General features: G+C 48.5%; 2 protein-coding genes across 2 annotated transcripts in view; one reads left to right on the top strand and one right to left on the bottom strand.

Annotated features, from left to right (window-relative positions):
• CCDC117 (coiled-coil domain containing 117) overlaps nt 1-6,396 on the top strand; it is a 15,034-nt gene extending 8,638 nt beyond the window's left edge. The window contains exon 5 of the mRNA XM_069081782.1: nt 3,753-6,396. Coding sequence (XP_068937883.1) covers nt 3,753-3,999 — 247 coding nt within the window. The 3' untranslated portion in view covers nt 4,000-6,396. The remainder of the gene's footprint in view (nt 1-3,752) is intronic.
• A 5,460-nt stretch (nt 6,397-11,856) lies between these two features.
• On the bottom strand, nt 11,857-16,383 carry XBP1 (X-box binding protein 1). Its single transcript, XM_069081872.1, is given in 7 exon segments — nt 11,857-12,546; nt 12,549-12,840; nt 13,173-13,280; nt 13,283-13,318; nt 13,495-13,623; nt 14,711-14,807; nt 16,035-16,383. Coding segments are annotated over 7 exon segments (1,158 nt in total). The 5' UTR covers nt 16,277-16,383; the 3' UTR covers nt 11,857-12,292.
• Between the last annotated feature and the right edge of the window lie 4,243 nt (nt 16,384-20,626).

The raw sequence follows: 20,626 nt of genomic DNA, 5'->3' as shown, positions 1-20,626 counted from the left end.
TGTGTGTGTGTGTGTGTGTGTGTGTGTGTGTGTGTGTGTGTGTGTGTACATGTAGTCTTGCCTTTTTTGACCAGTTTGGGTAAAAGTGAGGCTCAGGTGTCAGCCAGCCCTTCTTCCTTGTTTGTATGGACTCTTTGGACATAAGCGTGCTTGTACACAAATCATTCAAGATTATTTTCCCTTTCCTCTCCTTTTTCCCCAGTGCACTCTTCTTCTCCTTTTCCCTTCTTTTAAGATTAAGGTCTAACAGAACCATTTCCCAGTCCTCTATCTAAATAGACTCTATATGATCTCAGATTTCCGAAGGAACGCATGTTCTCATGAGAACACATCTGCTCATATGAGAACACAAAGCAGCTTATCCTCGCTTGATCTCGCCTTTTTATGTTTCTCTTGATTGCTGTGTTTGTACTTCACAGTGTCTCCACAGCTGTAGTGTTTTTAGTAGGAAGGGTTGGAAGTTCATGAAGGTACATTTTTTCCTCTACAGAATTATAATCAGTTTTTCTGGGTCAGTTATTCTTGATTATGAGCCTATATCTTTACTCCTTAATAATGGTACCTGCTAAATTGTGGATCCTAACTATGACTTCTTAATATTTGAATTTTTCCGTTCTGGTTTTTAGAGTGTTGCCTAGGCAAGGTTTTGTACCTATGGTGCCAAGTTTTAATTCCTTTTCCAATTTCTTCCATAGTTCTCATTCCCCCTTCCATTTTTTCCTCTAGAGCTCTGATTTATAAACACACTTTTAATTTCTTTTAACTTCTTCGTCTTTTTCAAGAATTCTAGTTTAATTTGTGCCCAAGCTGTGTTTTACTTTGTGGCCTTATAGATGTTTTGGAGTCATTCTCCTCTCCTGGCTTTGTTTCTTAAGCATCCCTGTCGCCATGATAGATTTTTATGGTTAAGATTCTATTGTTTGTTTGCTTATTCTTCCAGCCTATTTCCTGACTTCAGACTTTGCATTAGAGCCAGGTCTGCACAGTTCTGGAGGGAAGGTCTAGCCTGATGCTGCTGTTACTTTCGTGAAGTATCGAGTGTTGTGTTATTCCAGGCTGGGGACCTACAAGCTTTCAGTGCTCTTAAAGTGGTCTGATGCAGGGCAGAATCTGATCACTGCACCGTGGTCTGAGCTCTGCAAGTTACTGGGTTTGGGTCTGAGCAACAGGTCTATGGGCTCCCGCTAGAGTTTCCCTAGATTCCTGTTGGCCTCAGTCTCTGTCAGCCAGCTGGGAAGCTCTCCTCCTTCAGCGGGACAGAACTGCAGGCTTTCCCCTTGGTTTGGGATCCCTGTCCTGGTTATTATGCTGCAGGCTTCCTCCTGGGTTTGGGATCCCTGTCCTGGTTATTACACTGCAGGCTTCCCCCTTGGTTTGGGATCCCTGTTCTTGTTATTATGCTGCAGGCTTCCCCTTTGGTTTGAGATCCCTGTTCTTGTTATTACGCTGCAGCTCCTAACTGGGCTGAAAGCTGAACTGAGACCCAGCTGTGCTCCTGGGTTTGCTTCTGAGCTGGCTTGTTAGTGCACAGCCTAGCACTCCACCTTGGAAGCAGCTCTCTAGCCCCGGGTCCAGATCTGTCACTTGGAACTGGGTAGTGAGCAGCAGAACTGCCTGTTCGCACCCATGTCCGCACCGTGCAGAGGTCAGAGCCCCTCTGTGCTGTATCTGAGACTCTTCTCTCCCTCTCCAAGCACATTCCTGGCCAAATCCTCTACAGGTGTCCACAGAACTCTCCGTCTCCCTCTGCTGACCTGCTGTGATTTTATTTTTTTTCCCAACTTGGATTCTCTGATGAGAATTTGGTCTTGTGTGTTTTCTAGTAATGTTTGGGTGGAACTCATGGTAGCCTTCTCCACTGTCTTGGCTCATCTTATACACAATTCTAAGAGGTTTGGGTGACCCTTCTCAGATAAAGGAGTGGGAGCATTGAGGAGCTGCTGGAAGCACACACTGACTTCACACAGGGGACAGCTCACATCAAGGACACCTGGACAGACGCACACAAGCCATCCAGCCAACACACATCGATCTCCAGATCTTTAGACAAACTGCTGCCTCTTTCTCCATCTTGTTGATTGCGTAAATCCAAGTGCTGAACTTTACTTTTATTCCTATTACATTTAGTCTGGTTAGATTTGATGTGGTTTGGAGCCAGACAGCCGAGATCTTCCATTGGCGTCCTTCCTATAATTTGTTGTGAAGGTTGTCTGAACCTTTATTCCCAGTCATTGTGGCAAGCGTTCACCAGGGCAGGACCTAGTGGTCCTGGGTATTTTGCTGGAGATCTCCGGTGAAGGTGATCCTGGCTGCTTTGGGGGTGTGAGCCTTTCACTGTGTTATGTGGCCTACATTTCTTCATCTTTTCTATAAAAATAATACTTTATCAAGCACATTCCTAAAATGTGGGTAAACTGTTAACTGTATCACTCAGGGCCCTGCTGTACCTGGCTTGACCGTGAGTTGATGGTTCATCCTGCTTCTCTGTGATCACTGCTGCCTCCTTCTCAGTGGTCACTAAAACATCTCTTTAATATTCCATTCTAGAATTTGACCAGCATCTGAAGTCAAGTGGACCGAATGCTCTTCCCTTTGAGGGAGGGTTGCCTTTCTGTGGGGATACCGTACCTTTGTTCAGACACTGTTGAACCTGGCTCGGCCCTCCCTTCTGCTAGTGCCTTCATTGGGCCAGTCACTTAAATATGACAGGTGCAGCTAAGGGCTCTCCCAGTATCCTGTCAGCATCTTGATCTGTCCTTTTCAGTGTCAAGGAGGAATTATGTAGCTCTGCCTTCCATCTTGGGCCGCTAGGGGGTGCCATAGTGCACAGAGCTCCAGACCTCAAGTCTGGAAGACTCCTCTTGGTGAGTTCAAATGCAGCCTCACTTACTAGCTGGGTGAACCTGGACAAGTCCCTTAACTCTGCCTCACTTTCCTCACCTGTAAAATGAGCTGGAGAAGGAAAGGGCCAACCGCTTCCGTATCTCTGCCAAGAAAGCCCCCTATGGAGTCACGGAGAATTGGACACAACTAGACAACAACAAAGAACAGCCTCCTTCTATCTGTTGTTAGTTGTCATTGCCTCCAATGCATAAAATGTGTGTAATGTTAAAATAATTCACATAAATTGAAGATGAATGAAAACTTAAAACTGATCCTTTTTGGTTGCCTCTGGCTTTCCTTGCCCAGATTTAGCCCCAAAGACTCATGTGAGTCTGTTCTACAGGACTGTGCTTCTCTGTTTCCTCCTGTTTCCTCCTCCTTCTTTAGACATGTGCCTTTTAAAAATCCAAGTGGGCAAGTGCTAGGCCTCTGCTTTAGTCTCTTCCAACAGCTCACACTCTCCTCACTCCCTTTGTGAGCTGTCTCTCCGCAGCTACCTCATGTGTGTAGCTTCTCTTGAACCCTTTCTTTGACCTCTCACCCCACCCCAAGGCGACCTCATAGTTGACCACCTTATTTTTATTTTGTATTTATTCTCTCGACAGTCATACATGTTATCTTCCCTGATAGAACATCAGTTCCTCAAGGGCAGGGATGCTTCCATTTTTGTCTTTGTATTCTCAGTCCCCATTGTGCGTAGCATATAGGTGTGCTTAAAAAATGCTTCTCAATATATTATCATGGCCAGCCATTCCTTCTTTCAAAGTAGTTCAATTTCCAGGCTTAAGGCATAGATAGCCAACATTAGCACATGTCCTGTGACTCCATTTGTCACGATCTTTAATTACAAATTATGTTTCATGTCTTAGGAGCCGTCCTTCTATGGAGTTGGTGCTCTGGAAACCTCTCCCAGAACTCCTTCCTGATAAGCCAAAGCCTTCACCTTGTGCTAAGAACTACGAAGAAGAGCCTGGAGGGGACCAGAGTAAGCATAGGGGAGCTGGCCCTGCCTTCCGCCAACAGACTGAGCTCTTCTCTGAGCCCCGACAAGTAGGCGTCCCTCTCTACGGTAGCCTGGACACGGCTAGCTGCACAGAGGAAGAGATGGAACTTTAGAAAACCCCTTTTACAGCTTGAGTCAAATGCTCGAAGGCTCTTTTGTTGGTTGTATGGCCCTCGTAGCCTAAGGACTTGAGAGTTGTATCAAATGTGGAGTCTGATATCTCTACCTGTGATTTATAAAAAAGATCTTGATTTGGGCAGCATCTTACCAAGGAAGCTTCAGTGTTCTAGGAGGCTAATTGGGAATGTCAAATCATTGCCTGTGGGAGTTAGAGGAGTTGGATGTCAGGGTGTTGGGGTCACCCGTCATATTGTCTTCTGAATGTTAAAAGACTTTGGGAGGATGTTCAGAAAACAAATCAGGAGAGGAGGGTTTGGCTGTTAAGACACAGACTCCGTCTTGGCAGAAAGGAGTTCAGTTTACATCCGTTTCTATTGAATTAGTGGAAAGAAGGTAAAATGTTTGCATGAGCCCCTTGGCGAAGAAGAGTGCCGGCAGTTGAGGAACTTGCGTGTGCCCTGTGTGGGTCACTCACTGGGGTGCTCTGCCATTCTAAAGGGGCTCGGCGCTTTGTGCCGCCCTTCGGCCTCAGTTTGCCAAACCTGATTGATAAAGTGTGGTGTTTCAGTGATGTTTCCAACCTACTTGGGGTCAGATGGTCTAAGTGCTTTCAGTTGAGCTTTGATTGAGAGTGTAGCTCATGTGAATTTGGCCACAGAATGACATCCTTCAGGCAGACCTGAGAAAGTGTTTTCATTCCACTAAATCCAGAGTTGATGGCATCTGAAAAAGTGCAGTTGCTTCAGCCAGAGGCATTTATAGAAGCCCAGGGATGAGTTGATGTTCTCAGTTGGCAAAGGGCACTTGTTGGGATGTACAGAACTAGCCCATTGGCTCGGTGCTCTGCCTGTTACAATAACCTCACACTTGATAATTCTCCTGCCATTAGGGAACCATCTGAGTCTGCACCTGGAGACGTCAAGATCGAGGGTCTGGTTCTCCTAGGGGGAGCTGGCCCAACTAGCAGTTAACTTGAGATGCCATATGGATTGGGTCTTCAGTCCCTTGGCTACCAAAAATCTTGTGCGAGGGTCTGTCCATGCCACTGAGGCTGGAACTGACTCAGCAGAACTCTTTCAGGTCCTCCCTTTGTAGCAGCCTGATCATTCAGATAGGAAAAAACTGCTTTGTGTCCAGTAGAGTGCGTTCTAGAACTCGGCTCCCTTGCCCTGTTGAAGTTCTTGCTGAAGTCCCTGGCCTCGGAGAAGGCCAGCCTGCCACTGGGTCTGGTTCTGCTCTTGCCTCTGTTGCTTTGGCTTTCACGATTTCTGCCTGTATAGTCAGAAAAAATTAATGTAATGTTTAATATTTAAACTATTTAATGTCTATACAGGAAAAAGCTATTCACATTTCAAACCAGTATTGAAGCCAGATGGAAACCAGCTAATCATTTCTGATTCTTGGACTTGGAGCTGAATGTAAAGTGTCCTTAGAAATGTGCCCCTTCTCCTTCCTCTCTTTTGGAGGCTGGTTGACATTTCTCAGTCCAGCCTCAATGTCATTCTTTCCTGGGACCAACTTGTAAGCGATGTAGCTGCAAAGATGGGTGGAGTGCACAGTAGTCTAGGGGGCTAGCAAGACGGCTAACTGGGAGGCTCCCCAGAAGTCGGGTTAACTCTGCTGGGAGGGAGGGCAGAAAGCGCAGTGACGTCTCCTCCTGGTCAGGCAGAAGTGTGCTTGTGGAGGATGGTGCTGCAGTCCTAGCTCACCTCGCCTCGGGGAGCTTGGAGTCAGGGATGGTTGGGACTCTCAGACCTGCTTATTTCTGCCGAAAAGTAAGTGTTTAATGTTCCTTTTTTGGGCTTTCATCCTCTTGCTTATATTGGTAGCAGACATTGTTCCTTCTTCACCCCCTTTGGTGCTGACTCCTCTGAGCCATTCCCTCAGCCCGCATTTTGCCTCGGCTTTTTTTTCTCCCCCTTTTGTAGCATCAAGCTTCTGCTTTTTGAAAGGCCTTAGAGGTTTCTTGCCTCTTGTGTTTCATCTGGATCCTGCAGCATGGACCAGGAGTCGGTGAGTTGGAATTGTCAAGAGGGGACTTTGACCTGAAAAAGGTAAAAGTCAAAGCAAATGTTCTGACATGAGGTTGAAGGGTTTTTGTTTACTACAAAACAAGTGAGGCCGATTCTCACAAACTTGGTTGATGACAAGAAAGAATTGCTTTCTGTCCTTAAAGGGGGATGGAAAGTGAGAAGTATTACAGATGAATGTTGATGCACAAACTTTGTTCATTTGGTTCTGGAACTTAGGGTTTTGTTAATAACTGGTGACAAGTACAATATACTACCAGGGAAATACTGGAAGTTGTTGGCTGTTTTATTTCAAATGAAAATCTGGTCTGTCTGTATGTCATAGTTTTCAATAAATCTTACGTGTTTTGGATTCTTTAAGATGACTGTGTCCCATTTCTCTAATCCCAGTGGTTAGTTTCAGCTTAGAAAAACTTGGCCTCTTGTGAATCTTTGAGGTTCTAACATTCCCATTACTAGACAGGCAAAGAACCCTCTCTTAAATCTTCTTTTAGGTTGGTGGTAAACCTTATGTTCACAGGGAAAATATTTCTGAAGGATGCAAATTGATTTTTTGAAGTTCTATTGCTTGGGGCGGCTAGGTGGTACACTGAATAGAGCACCAGCCCTGGAGTCAGGAGGGCCTGAGTTAAAATGTGGCCTCAGACACTTAGTTACTAGCTGTGTGACCTTGGGCAAGTCAGTTAATCCCAATTGCCCTGCCTTCCCTCCTCCAAAAAGCAAAAAAAAAAAGTTCTACTGCTTTAAAAACAATTTTAAGATTTAAGAAAACTGTCCATAATGCCTAAAAGATCCCATTTAAATTTATCTTGTAAATGCCTCATGGACCTAGAAGGGAATTTTTTCAATCTTATCCACTTAATACATACCTATAGGAATTTCTTTTCTTACTAAATTCAAATAACCCCCTTTATCTTCTTCCTTTGCTCATTTTTCCATTTCCCTAATCTTTGGGTGGAATATCATGATCTCTTCCGAGGAGTCCCTATGTGGTACAGTGGTGAGTGCTGGCCTTGAAGTCGGGACCACCTGAGCTCCAAATGAATAAAGTGTTGATGGAGGTGCTGAGCGCTGGGTATACACATAGAAAAGTAGGGCTGTTCCAAAGAGGGAGACAGAGCACATGGCTGGGAGGTCCCATGGTGCCAAGGGGCAACGACCAAGCAGGTGGAGGGGCAGCTTTTCTTAATGTCACTTTTCCCAGGGCTCTTGGGTTCAGGGGCCTGAGGGGAGGTGGTGGTCCAGGTAGTAGAAAGGCTTGTTCCTGTCTCCTTCCAGGGGGCCTTGCTGCTGAATTCAGCCAGGTTGTCTCGCCTGCCTGGTGGGTAGCATTTGGTAAGGATGGCTGGCCCTTCCTCCATACTTGTTGCTTTCCTGGATGGTGGTTGTGAGGACTGGGCTGGAAGCAGAATCCATGGTCTGGGAGGGGCTGCAGTTTCAGAACTCCTGGGTCCGTCTTGGTGGCGGTCAATCAGCAGTTGGTGCTGGTGATGAGGACAGTGGGCCCCCTGTCCTCAATGGTTTCCACCCTCAATGGTTGTAGGGGCTGGTTCAGCAGCAGGTCTGGGGGTTTGAGGGGCCTGGCCTGTCCCATCAGGGCTGAGGGAGAGGATGCTCCCTCCTGTCTCTCCCTTGCGATATCCTGCTGCTTCAGCTAAGCTGCCTTGCCTGCTCTGGGGGTGGCCTTTGGTCGTCATTTGGCAGGGGATGGCTGGCCCTTTTCAACCCCTGCCTCACTTCCCAGCTCTGTCCTCATGGGCAAATCATAGAACCTCTTGGCCTCAGTTGCCTTGTATATAACAGCCCCTATCTCGGGGTTGTTAGGGGGATATTTGTGCTATGCAAGTGGGGGAGGGTCTCCCTGGGAGTCAAGGAAAAGGAAAGTGTCCCTTGACTTTGCAAAATTCAATCCGGGCAGGCCTCTGTCATTTGGTGTCTGCTCTGAATCCTGTTGGGAAGGCAGCCTGAATGGACCCCTTCTCAGAACCATGTTTACACATGAACAGAATAAAATGTGTAGAATTACAAGAGAAGCCAATTACATTGAAGTAATCAAATTTTAAGAAAACGTTCAATTCACAAACCCTGGGTTACTGAGAGACCTTGCAATAACCACCAGAGATGCTGCAGGGTTTTTTAATGAATCCAGACACCAGGGGGCAGTGTGGTCAGCCTTCTCAGGAGGCCTTTGGAAAAGTAACAGATGATCCTCACTTTGGACGATGAAATTGAGCCCATCTTGAGACAGAACGTGCGTTCTGTCAAAATATAAAACTGTCCCCTTAAATTCCTCATTCCTCAGATGAAGCGGAGACCCAGAAAGGTCTGACGGCTTGGCCAAAGACCATGGAACAAAGCCACGGGCTTCTGCCCAGCCCCGGACTAACCCTTCCGGTGACTTCCCTTCATCCCATGTTCCAGGCAAAGTGGTCCCAGAGCCAGTCATTCCTTGGCTCTCAGAGATATACAGAGCTATGACCTTCCTCATCTCCGCCTCATAGAACCCTCGCTTCTTCGGAGGCTCAGTGAGGCTGCTACCTCCTATTCTCTTTCCCAGTCTCCTTGGTGAAGCACTATGTATTTCCCAGTAGAAGACACTATTTGTTTGAGGGCAGATACTTCATTGTTGTTATTATAATGAATAGCTAGGTGATGCAGTGGATAGAGTTGGGCTTGGAGTCAGGAGGACCTGAGTCCAAATCTAGCCCCAAACACTTCCCTTGCTGTGTGACCCTGACCCTGGGCAAGTCACTTCATCTCTACCTACCTCAGTTTCCCCACCTGTAATATGAGGATAATAATAGCACCACCCTCCCAGGGCTGTGAGGATCAAATGAGTTAATGTCCATAAAACACTATAAAATACTCAGTTTAAAGTGCTGTAGAAATGCTATTCTCATTGGAATGGACTTAAGAGGCCCTCTAATCTAACCCATACCTGAACCCCAATTTCCTCTGCAGCCTACTAGGAAGGTGGTCATCCAGCCTTAGCTCGAACACCACCTCCTGCCCATCCCACTTTTAGGTAGCACTATTGCTAGGAAACCCCTTTGACCTTCCTACCCAGTGCTCCTCCTTGTGAAATCGTGGTGCAAGTCTTATCCTTCTTTGAAATATTGAAGCCATTCCCCCTCACTGTCATCCTTTATTCTCTCTCCCACCCCCCCCAAAAAAAAAACATTAGGAAACCCCTCACTTAACTGGAGAAAAAAGTCTAGCGTTCCCTCCCAACCTCTGTTAATTAGTATAATAGGCATTTACTTAACACCATGTTGTAAATTGATTGTAATGTTCAATTTGGATGTTCCAGTATTTCTATTTCAGATTTTGAAATCACCAGGTGTCCTAATGCTTAAACCTTTAGCAGATTCTTAGTAAAATATTGGTTCTCAAACACCTGTGCAGGAAATAAAACTCATGCTGTGGTCCATGGCAGGGTGAGATGGTGTCTCTGGAGTTTCTGTGGGCTCTGCTTCCACAGCTGCACAGTTTCAGAAGCGTAAATTTGGCCTGTCATGGTATCATTTCTTTTTGAATGTTGGCTCAGAATTACATCACTTTCCTAATAACTCGATTCTTTTTTTCCTAAAGAGGGTGTTGCCAACATTGGAACTCAGGGTTCAGGATTTCAAACCAACCTCTGAAAACCAATAATGATCCCATTTTTGTCACTATGAGAAATTTAGACAGAGATCCAGCTTCTAAGCCCTGGGCAGCCTCAACTTCTCCTATGTTTTGGCAACAGCAATGGAATTTTAGATTTCAGAATTTCAAGTGCAATTGAATTTGGGGCAACCATTCCCTGAGCCTCAGGTGCCCATTTCTGTTACCTTGAAACTACCTTAATTTTACTTCCTTGTTGATATCTGTACTCTTTAAAAAAAATTGCCCATGAGGCTGACTATATCAAAGGTGGTTATTTTCCTCTTTGCTTGAAGGTTCTCTAAGGCTGGGAAGTATGAATGTAACTTTTTTGTTTAGTCATTTTCAATTGTGTCTGACTCTTTGTGACCCCTTTTGGGGTTTTCTTGGCAAAGATTCTGGTGCTTTGCTTTTTCCTTCTCCAGATGAGGAAACTGAAGCAAACAGGGTCACACAGCTAGTAAGAGTCTGAGGCCAGATTTGTATTCAGAAAGATGAATCTTATTGAGTCCAGACCCAGCACTCACTCTGCCTAGGCAGCCACCTACCTGCTCTAGAACAGAACTTAGAGTAAACCCTAAAATTTCATCTCGTGTGGAAAAGAAAAATGCAGTTTACTAATAATATTTGATTATTGATAAATAGCCATATTTACCCCTTCTTCTAAAAGCTGTTTGAAATATTTACACAAGGCAGATTTGGACTAATCACTCACTTTCCCTAAGTACTATAGATCATAAATTTACTCTGAAGTTACAGAGACCAGCACCTCCTCCATTTTACAAATGAAGGAGCCTCTGAGGCAGGGGAACATTTAAGTGACCTGCCTGGCAAGCTCAAGGTCTAGGCTAGGACTTGATTCTAACTCTGCACCTGCCCAGTGTTCTGTGTACTTCTGTAATGATGCTGTCTTCTCATACTGTTGATCTTTTAGCAGAATGAAAAGATTTAAATAAAAATTAACTTACATCCCCACAGCTACCAATCTTGAGAAATGATCTGGGTTAGCCTGTTTGTTAAAGTTGATGTCAGTAAGGGAGAGATAACAAGGCAAGTAATAGAAGAAGCTAGGGGAGGCCACCTCTTCATCTGACCTCTCCTCAGTCTCCTTTACTGGATTTATACCCAAATCAGCCATGACAGGATGTCCCTCAAGGATGATTTTATCAGCTCCCAGGGCTTCACTTAGCTTTTAGCAGATGTTTCTATTTAGCCCTAACTCTCTCCAGACCTCTAGACTCACTTTACCTGTTGGATGGACATCTTGATCCCGTCCTCAACAGATCTTGCCCCACACTCTCCCCCCCTTAACCCAACTGCACTGTTACTGTTGGGACTACATCCTCAGTCACACCCAGGCCCACAACTGTGGTGTCATCCTCGACACAGCCAATTTCTCGCCAAGTCCTGTCCTCTACCTGCACATCTTTCTTCTGTGTCCTCCTCTGTGCATTCACACAGGGGCCACCCTTAGCGTAGTGCCTGGCCCAAAGTCAGCTCTCAATCATGACTTGTTTGTCCAGGACCTCTCCACCTAGGCTAACCTTGCCTCCTCGTGGATCACAGCTCCTGCTGCTGTCTCCCCCATTCTACTCTGGCCTGGCCTCCATTCAGCGGCCAAAATAACCATGGGGGCTGACCATGTCACTCTGTCCCTCATGCAATCACCTCTAGGATCAGATGTAAAGTTCTGATGGGCACCTTTTGCAAAAGGCCCTTCCTGATTTCACTGCCTGGATTTTGTGTGTGTAAAGAAACACCTTGGGTGTTCCTGCTTTTCTGGTAACCTCGGTGCTCACAGTGCCCAACACACAGAACTCACTCAGTCCTTGCTGACTTGTCACGATCAAGGGATCACTTTTGCCCTAACAGGAGTTAACTAAAAAGGGAGTTTTTTTTTTTCTTTAAAGAGGCAGCCTGGGCATTATGAGTCGGGAAGCCCTACTCTCCCATCCTGTCTCTGACATAGCAGACAAACCTTGAGCAAGGCAAGCTCCTTAGCCCTGTAGAGACCTAGCTAGGGAGAGTGATTCCTTCCTGAGGGCTTTCATGGAGTTATGGGTCCAGACCGCGAAGAATCCTGGCTGAAGGCAGTTTTTCCTCAAGGGTCAGACTATATGAAAAAATGAAACATGGTTGGGACTGAGGCCCAGACTGCTAGGGAAGCATCAGACAGAGTGGCATTGCACTTTTTAATTGCACGGGTAGTTTTAAATAATAAAATGGAGAAAGCATCTCCCCAAAGCCAAGCTCACATAAGAGTTCACATCATCGAGTGTTTACACAGTAAATTTCTATAACTTTACAAAGATTTCTTCTAATGTTCACATTATCCGCCTGTACAGAATGGAAAAGCAAACCCCGCCAACAGCGATTTTCTCTGCTTAGACAAGCAAACTAAAGGATTTTACTAGTCAAAATGTAGCAAAACAGGAAGGGGAGAAAAAAGCTAAGGAATCAAACCTTCACTTCCCATCTTACTCAGGTGGTGGGATTTAACAATGACTAAGGTGAGGCCACAATACTCAAGCTGGTGGCCTTCACCACCCCGGGGCCTTTCACTGCCCTCAGACTGTGGGTGTGCCGGTGATTCGGACAAGTGAACAATACTATTTTAGACGCTGATCAGCTGAGGAAAGAGTTCATTGGCAAAAGTGTCCTCCCAAGAGTGGCCTGTGCCAAGGGGGGAGGACATGTCACTGAAAGGGGAAGGAGAACCTTCGTAGCCAGAGTCACTGCAAGCATCCAGCAGGCAGGGAGAAGACTTGAGGCAGTGGCTGGAGGAGAGCAGGCTCTCGATACCGAGCTCGGGGATGACGTCGTCCTCCAGGAGTTCTTCCTTCACAGATACCGTGAGCGGCTCAGGGGGGGGGGGGGGGGGGGGGCTTCCTCAGTTTTCACTAGCACGCTGCTTTGGCCATCTGTTTCTGCGGGAATCTCCAAGACAAGTGGCTTGGTGTACACGTGGTCAAACCGTATCAGTTCATTAAGGGCTTCCAGCTTGGCTGATGGGGGCCCCACCAGAGGAGGAGGGGAGGCTGGTAAGGAGTCGGGCTCTTCGGCACCCACCTCTCTGAGCTCCTGCAGGCAGTACTCTGTGTTAACATACCTGAAGAATACGTCTGGGTCCAGGTTGTCCAGAATGCCCAACAAGATATCAGACTGGAAGAGACAAAATCGTTAATGGAGCCTCAGCGGGGACAGGCATTCAGCTGTATAAACTATGAGGAGATTCAGAGTACCCTTCAGGGTAAAAGGAATGGAACTGCAAGTCTGCTCACAGGGAGATTAATCCTGAAGGACTCAGCCCTCACATCCAAATCACTGAGGCTGGGGGAATGGCCTTCGATGCTGAGCTCTCACTGAAATAGGGAGTTTTCTTTTGGCTGTTGAGCTTGTGTGTGTGCGTGTACTCTTCTGTTAGCTACAGCAAACCTCAGTGGGGCAGCTTACAAACCAACAGCTATTGGACAAAAGGAGGGACAAATCCTCACCTCAGAGTCTGAAGAGTCAACGCCATCAGCGTCCGCAGGGACGTGTTCGGGAAGGGTGACAACTGGGCCTGCACCTGCTGCAGAGGTGCACGTAGTCTGAGTGCTGCGGACTCAGCAGACCCGGCCACCAACCGGACGTCATTCACCTGCAAGAAACACAGAACAAGGTAAACAAGGGTCCTTCCCCTGTAGCAGGCTGGCGGTCAGGGTAGAGTGGGAGCATGCACTTCCTTGCAGTTTTGCTCAGTGGCCCTGAATTTAAACTTGCACCACCACTGCACACTGCTCAGAACCAGTTCTGTTACACCCAGACCATCATTACCTTAGACTCTGTTTCCTCCTCAGTTATCAGGGCATCTATCCCCAAGCGCTGTCTTAACTCTTGATTTTCAATCACAAGCCCGTGGGTTCTCTCACGCAAAAGTTGATTTTCAATCAAAAGTTTTTGGTTCTGGAAAAGAAATGACTATCTGATTAGAGACCCTACCAAAGTAGAAACTGATAGACTTGGGCTCCTAGGGACCTTTTCTTCCTTAATACTTGAGCTTTTGGGAAAATCATGCACAAATAATTAAAATTTTGAGTAACTGTGCAGGAATATTTTTCTAAAGCCTATTTCTTCCTAAAAGCCCTAAGAAGCCATTGACCAACAGAGCAAGGCTCCAAACAGATGCTATCAAGATAACAGTTTCAAGTCAAAGGATCCTAGACTGACTTCTAGATATTGACTGTTCCTAAGTGACACTTGGGACCTTTGCTTTTTGGACAGGCAGCCTCATATGGCAGACATGTAGCAAAGAGACAGTGGTCCTGAACTTCATCATGGGTATTCTTAGGGAAGGCAGGCATGGAAAAACTCTTAACAAGAAAACAATCAACTCTTAAAAAACTGGGGAGGTGTGTGTACATCCTTGATCTCGAGCATCTTTACATATAGAGAAAGGGAGGCTGGCAGTCACTTTTAAGGCTGGATCCCACCAAAGATGGAGAAGTGAAACATTTGCCAGAGTGTTCTCAAAACGAGGCCTCTTGCTTCGGTCAGCCCGCCAAGGTCCAAGCAGAGACTTGGCCCTGGAAGCTGCTCCATGACTCAAAGAGAAGGGCTGGGTCACCCACAGGGACAGTGCGGTCCCTGTGTCTCACCTGCCTATGTTCACCCAGAGAGGATGGGGAGGTACCACTGGTGAGGGATGGTTTGCACAAACCTCAGGCTGGCAAGCTCCTTAAAAACTTTAGGGAAAGGGCAGAGTAAAAGGTCGAACCTTTTACTAAAGCATTTTTAGTCATCGGTGCCATGCTCATGTCTCCTGGTTACTGCACCTGTCAAACAGGAGCTAATATCACAGACACACTTCAAAGCCCATGGCGCATACACTGTGACCAGTTAAACTGAATGTGTTTCAAGGCGACTGATTCAGGAAGCAGCAGCACTGTGTGTTGTTGTTTTGGGGGGGGCTGGGTGTGTATGTGTGTGTGTGTCCGTCCCTGTGGAGCCAGAGGGCCAAGGTGGACCTCACCACTCTGGCTCAGGCTCTCACCTCTTCTTCCAAGTCCACAACTTGCTGCTCCAATTCACTCATTCGGGCTTTCTTCCTGTCTCGAGCCGTCTGTGCTGCTACTCTGTTTTTCAATTTCCTGGGAATGGAAGAATCTGTCTTTAACATCCAGAGATCATTTTACTCTGGCTCTGAGGTGCAAAGTTATTATGCCACATTTTCGAATATGACTTTTACTAGAAAGAGATCCCCTGCTTTTTTGCTCACATACAGTCAGAGGTGGCTGGCATTGTCTTTTTTTGAGAGTGGATGGATCCCCGCAAAGCAGACTGTGGCACTTGCTGAACCAGAGCTAGGGTAAGCTAGCAAACCGTTTACCAAAGATGACTCCTCAGCTCACCCTCCTGTGCTCACCAGCCTCTCCAAAGAACCACTTCAGTGTGCTCAGCTTACTTACACAGCAGAAGCCTTCACTAAGTTCCTCCTGTGTTGCATCATTCGGGGACTGTGTAGACACACGGGCTAGTTCTTGCATCAGAATTTCATTATCCGCCCCCCTCCCCAGGAGACACAGTAACCAGAACATTCATAATTCACTTATACGGGCGATTTAGGGAAGGGAAGAATTAGAAACAGCCCAATAAGTGGAGCATCGCTAAGCAAACTAACAGCCTGTTAACACAATGAAATCATTCCAGCCCAAGAATGTGAGCTGCATCAATGTGGATTACACAGGACCCTGGGAGCAGGAACGGTGTCCAAATTAACCAGAACCGCGCTGAGATGCAGACACGCACACGCGCGAATTAAAGACCAAAGAGGATGGGGGGGGGATCAGAAGCGGCTCAGGGCGCACACAGCCGGGCTCATCCAAAGGTCGGGAGGACCCCGATCACAGGCAGGGAACGGGGTGTCCGGGGTCAGGACCGGCCGGCGGAGGGTAAACTGAGGCTCGGCGCTTTCTGGACACAAACGACAAGGGTAACTCGTGGACGGACACCAGAAAGCCGTGAATCACCTGCGCCCCCAGAGCTGTGACCCTCGGAGCGGGCTTCCCAGGGGCGAGTCTCACACACACACACACACGCACACGCGCACACACACACACACACACAGACACGCACGCACACACACGCGCGCGCACACACACGCACACACACACAGACACGCACACGCACGCACACGCACACACACACACACACACACACACACACACACACAGACACGCGCGCCGCGCCTGGCCTGACCCGGGGACCCTGCGGACGTGGCCGCGCGGTGAGGGGGAGGGGCGCGCCTTCCTTCCGCTCCTGCTCCTGCTCCTCCTCCCTCCGCGCCGGGCGCCACGCAGGCACGGCCCCGGGCTCACCTGCGCAGCGCCTTCTCCTCCGGGCTCAGGTGCGTGAGGCGCTGCCGCTTGCGGGCCGGGCTCTGGCCGGAGCCGGAGCCAGGGCCGGCGCCCAGGGCGCTGGTGGCCTCGGGGCTCGGTGGCAGCACGAGCGGCAGGGCGCGGCCGGGCGCGGGGGCGGCGCCGGGCCCGGAGGACTTCCCGGACGACAGGAGCAGCACCTTGGGCGCGGCCGGGGCCGGGGTCTGGGCCACCACCACCATGGCCGTGCGGACGCGGGGCGCGCCGGGGCAGAGAGCGCGGAGCGGCGAAACCTCGGGAACGGACGCCTCCTGCGCGGACCGGCCCCTGCCCCGTCACCGCCGCTGCTCCGACTGACGAGCCGGCCGCGCCCGCCCGCCCGTATAATCGTCGTGGCCGCCGCCCATTGGCCCTAGGCGAGTGACGCACGGCGCGGCGCGCCGCCGATTGGCTCCGCTCGACTCGGGGGCGGGAGGAAGGAGAGGGAGGCGGGGGCGAGCGCTGTCAACAGTGGGAGAACCTGGCGGCCGCGCGCACGAGAGGGGCGGGGGAAAGGGGAAGGAGAAGCTCTACCACGTGACATCCCCTTAGAGCGCAGGGAATGTCAGAGCCGAGAAGGTCTTAGGACACAAAGTAACCTTAGGAGTCCGACTTCATACATTTACAGTTGGGGAAACTGAGCCCCCAGGAAACCAAGCTTTTTTTAGAGAGCAGGAAACCTGAACAAAGTTGTCATCAGAGAGTTAATTGGAGACCGTAGGGATCATTTAGTCCAACCCCTCTCAGGTTACAAATCGGGAAACTGAGATCCAGAGGGGTCATCAATCACAGGATTCCGAGCTGGACCGGACCTGGGAGAGCTCCAGTCTGACCCTCTGACTTTACAGAAGGTGGTGCACTGACCTAGGGGCTACTCAGACCATTGCTACCACCACTCACACTCACACACGAAGAAAACGATTTCCCTGATTAATCAATGTGTGCAGAACAAGTACAACCACTCGGCTACTGTCATTCAATCGTGTCTAGTTCTTCTTAACCCCTTTTTAGAGTTTTCTTGGCAAAGATACTGGACTGCTTTGCCATCTCCTTCTCCAGCTCATTTTACAGACGAGGAAACTGAGGCAGACAGGGTGAAGGTCACAGAGCTAGCAGCCTTATGAAGATGCAGACTTACAGCTTCTATTACCAAGGAAGAAGCTCGAGCCCAGAGAGACAGTCAGTTGATAAATAGACCAGAAAATAGGTTATCACCTTTGCCCAACGTGACACAGCTGTTAAGTAAGGCTGGATTCAGGCCCAGGTTAATCAGTCAAACCTACCACTGCCCAGGCACTCCTGATCCTAAATCCATCTTCCTCTACATCTTGTTTTTTGGTTTTTTTTTTTAATGTAAACTTTCTTCAGTCATACGTGCTGGACATCTCCATAGGGTGAGGATCCAGGAGAATGGCAGCCCAGGAGCAGCTGCTGAGGACCCGCTCGTTCCTCCTGACTGGCCAGTGCTAGGAATCAAAGCCTTGCATGGCCTCCTGGACAGCAGCAGAGAGGCCCCTGGCACTCGAGGTGAGTGCCTCGAGCAATTGTTGGTCTTGTTGACCCACAGACTGTCTCAGTAGGACCTCCATCTTCAGCTCCATCACAGAGGGCATCCATTGGAGAAAGGGATGTCTTTGGGTGGTGATGTCATCATTTTGTTAAATTAATATTCTTCCAGGTATAGAGTTTTAAGGCAGCCGGGTGGCTTAGAGCACCAGATCTAAGTCAGGAAGACCTGAGTTCAAATGCAGCCTCACTTCTTGTGTGATCCTGAGCAAGTCATTTACTCTGCCTCACTTTCCTCAACTATAAAATGAGCTGGAGAAGAAAATGGCAAACAACTCCAGTGTCCTTGCCAAGAAAACCCTAAATAGGGCCAGGAAGAGTCAGACAGGACTGAACAGCCACAAGCAGAAAGTTTATGGTCTGGAAAGGGGAGCTTAGAATTCCCACAGTCTAGCACCTCCCTCCCGGGTCATGGAGGAGCATGTTCATTCCCAGAAATAGCTGCTAAAGGTCTTCAGGAGCCAAGGAACTGTGCTAGCCACTATGTAAGCAGACACTTCATATCCCCAGATTTGAATCTTGGGTCTGTTATGTATGACCTGTGTGACCCAGATGATCAAGTCACCTGACCTCTCTGGGCCTCAGTTTCTAATTTTGAAGCAAGAGAGTTGAACTAGGTGGCCTTAAAAAGTCCCTTCCAGCCCAAACCTATAAGCCTGTTATCCTAGTGGTTTTACTGGCATAAGGGACTCCTGGTGTGGAAACACCCTCCACCAGGGCAGATTAGCTCTAACCTGGAGCCTCAGGGAGCTGCGTGGGGTGCTGGGGAGTTTCCCCAAAGCCCCTCCAATAGTCCATGTCAAAAGCTGGATTGAGGGGTGGCTAGGTGGCACAGTGAATAGAGCACCGGCCCTGGAGTCAGGAGGACCTGAGTTCAAATGAGGCCTCAGACACTTAAAACACACACACACACACACAAACTAGCCGTTTGACCTTGGGCAAGTCAACCCCAATTGCCCTCCAAAAAGCAAAAAAAAAAAAAAGCTAGATTGAGCCCTGGTCTTCCAAAGTCAATTCTTTATTCTTGTGGTGCCTTTCCAAGAGAAGGAATTCCAGGCCCAGGAATTCTGCCTCTGGCCCCAGGAAGGTTCACAGGAGAACCCTTCTCATGCTTGAGACTTTCCTGCTCTTTCGGACAAAACAATTTTTGTTCCATTCACAAGATGTAATTTGACTGTGTTTTTCTTGCCCTTCTGAAAGGGCACTTCCCTCCCTGAGCTCGAGCAGTTTCAGATCCTCTTTCAGAGGCCATTCCAGGGGCCCCAGATAATTCTTGCATCAGATGGTGATTTAAAAAAAAATGACTGAGTATCGGAATAAGGAACCGTTCAAGTACGACCCTGGGCTCTCAGTTTCAGAAGAAAACCCTGGTAAACGCCTTGGGAAGGAAAAAGAATCTAAGTTATCAGTGGACATAAATGCACATAAGCCTTGGTAATGTTACCCTTGAGATCCCAGGAGGGGAAATTCACCCTTTCTTCCAGACTAGAAAAAGTACAGATAATTCAAAATGTGTTCGACTTTAGTGTGAGAGGAAAAGATGGAATATTAACAGCAGGACTTCCTGCTAGAGAGTCAGCAAACATTTCTTAGGCGCCTACTATTCACCAGGCACTGTGCTAAGTTCTGGGGGTAGAAAAAAAAGGCAAAAAACCCCAAAACAACCAAAAAACCCAAACCCCGCCCACAGGGAGCTCACAGTCTGATCACAGGAGGCAATGCTCAACAAGCTATGTGCAGGTTAAACTGTCCAGATTTAACAGGAGGGAACCAGCATGGAGGGGCTTTGGGGAAGGCTTCCTGTAGAAGCTGGCAGTGCAGCTGAGACTTGAAGCAAAGCAGGAAAGCCAGGAGGCAGAGAGGAGGTGGGGGTGAGTTCCAGGCCTGGGAGAGAGCCAACTAAAAGGCACAGAGTCAGGAGACTGCCCAGAGCTGGAGCAAGTAACAAGGAGGCCAGGGAGTGAATGAATAAAGAATTATTGAGCGCTTACTATAGGAAGTTAGGGGGGTGCCATTGTGCACAGAGCAGCAGGGAGACCCAACTTCCTGAGTTCAAATTCAGCCTCAGCGACTTAGTGGCTGTGTGACCCTGGGCAAGTCACTTCACCCTGTCTGCCTCAGTTTCCTCATCTGTAAAATGAGCCAGAGAAGGAAATGGCAAATCACTCTATTACCTCTGCCAAGAAAACCCCAAATAGGGTCACGGAGAGTCACTCAACCAAAAAACGACTGAACAACAACTCTGTGCAAAGCAGTGGAGTTACAAATAGAAAAGTCAGCAGTCTTTCTCTGGAGGAGCTCACAGTCTGTGGCATACCCTGAAATCAGGGCCCATGGGCAAACACGGATCCCTTTATGCTGGAGGTGCTCCAAAACCAGTCTCACGGCATTCAGCAAGCAGCTTGTGGTGACAGCTAGTGCCCTACACACCAGGGATGCCAAACCCGAGGTGAGAGAGTCTTTGCCCTCAAGGAGGTTATGTTCTATCAGGGGAGCCACCATGTACTTCATATCATAAAATGAGAGACAGAGAGAGAGGGAGATGGGGGGAGGAAGAGAGAGAAAGAGACAGAGACAGAGAGGGGGGGAGAGAAGAGTGAGACAGAGGGGGGAGAGAGAGAGGGGGGAAGAGGGCAGAAGGGGGGGAGAGAGAGGGAGGAGACAGAGATGGGGGAGAGGGAGAGAGTCGGGGGGAGAGAGAGAAGAGTGAGACAGAGGGGGGAGAGGGGGGAAAGAGAGAGGGGAGAGAGAGGGCAGAGGGGGGGAGAGAGAGGGAGGAGACAGAGAGAGATGGGAGAGAGGGAGAGAGACACAGGGAGAGAGAGACAGAGAGAGAGGAGGGGGGAGAGAGAGACAGAGACAGACAGAAACAGAGAGAGAAACGGAGAAGAGAGAGAGGAGAGAGGGAGGGAGAGAGGGGGGAGAGAAGAGTGAGACAGAGGGGGGAGAGGAGGGAGAGAGAGGGGGGAAGAGAGAGGGAAAGAGAG

Source organism: Petaurus breviceps, unplaced genomic scaffold (assembly GCF_028583685.1).
Source record: "Petaurus breviceps papuanus isolate PSGF00001 unplaced genomic scaffold, PetGlider_PUasm1.0 99, whole genome shotgun sequence".
NCBI classification, from domain to species: Eukaryota; Metazoa; Chordata; class Mammalia; order Diprotodontia; family Petauridae; genus Petaurus; species Petaurus breviceps.
This window is presented reverse-complemented; position numbering and strand designations above follow the sequence as displayed.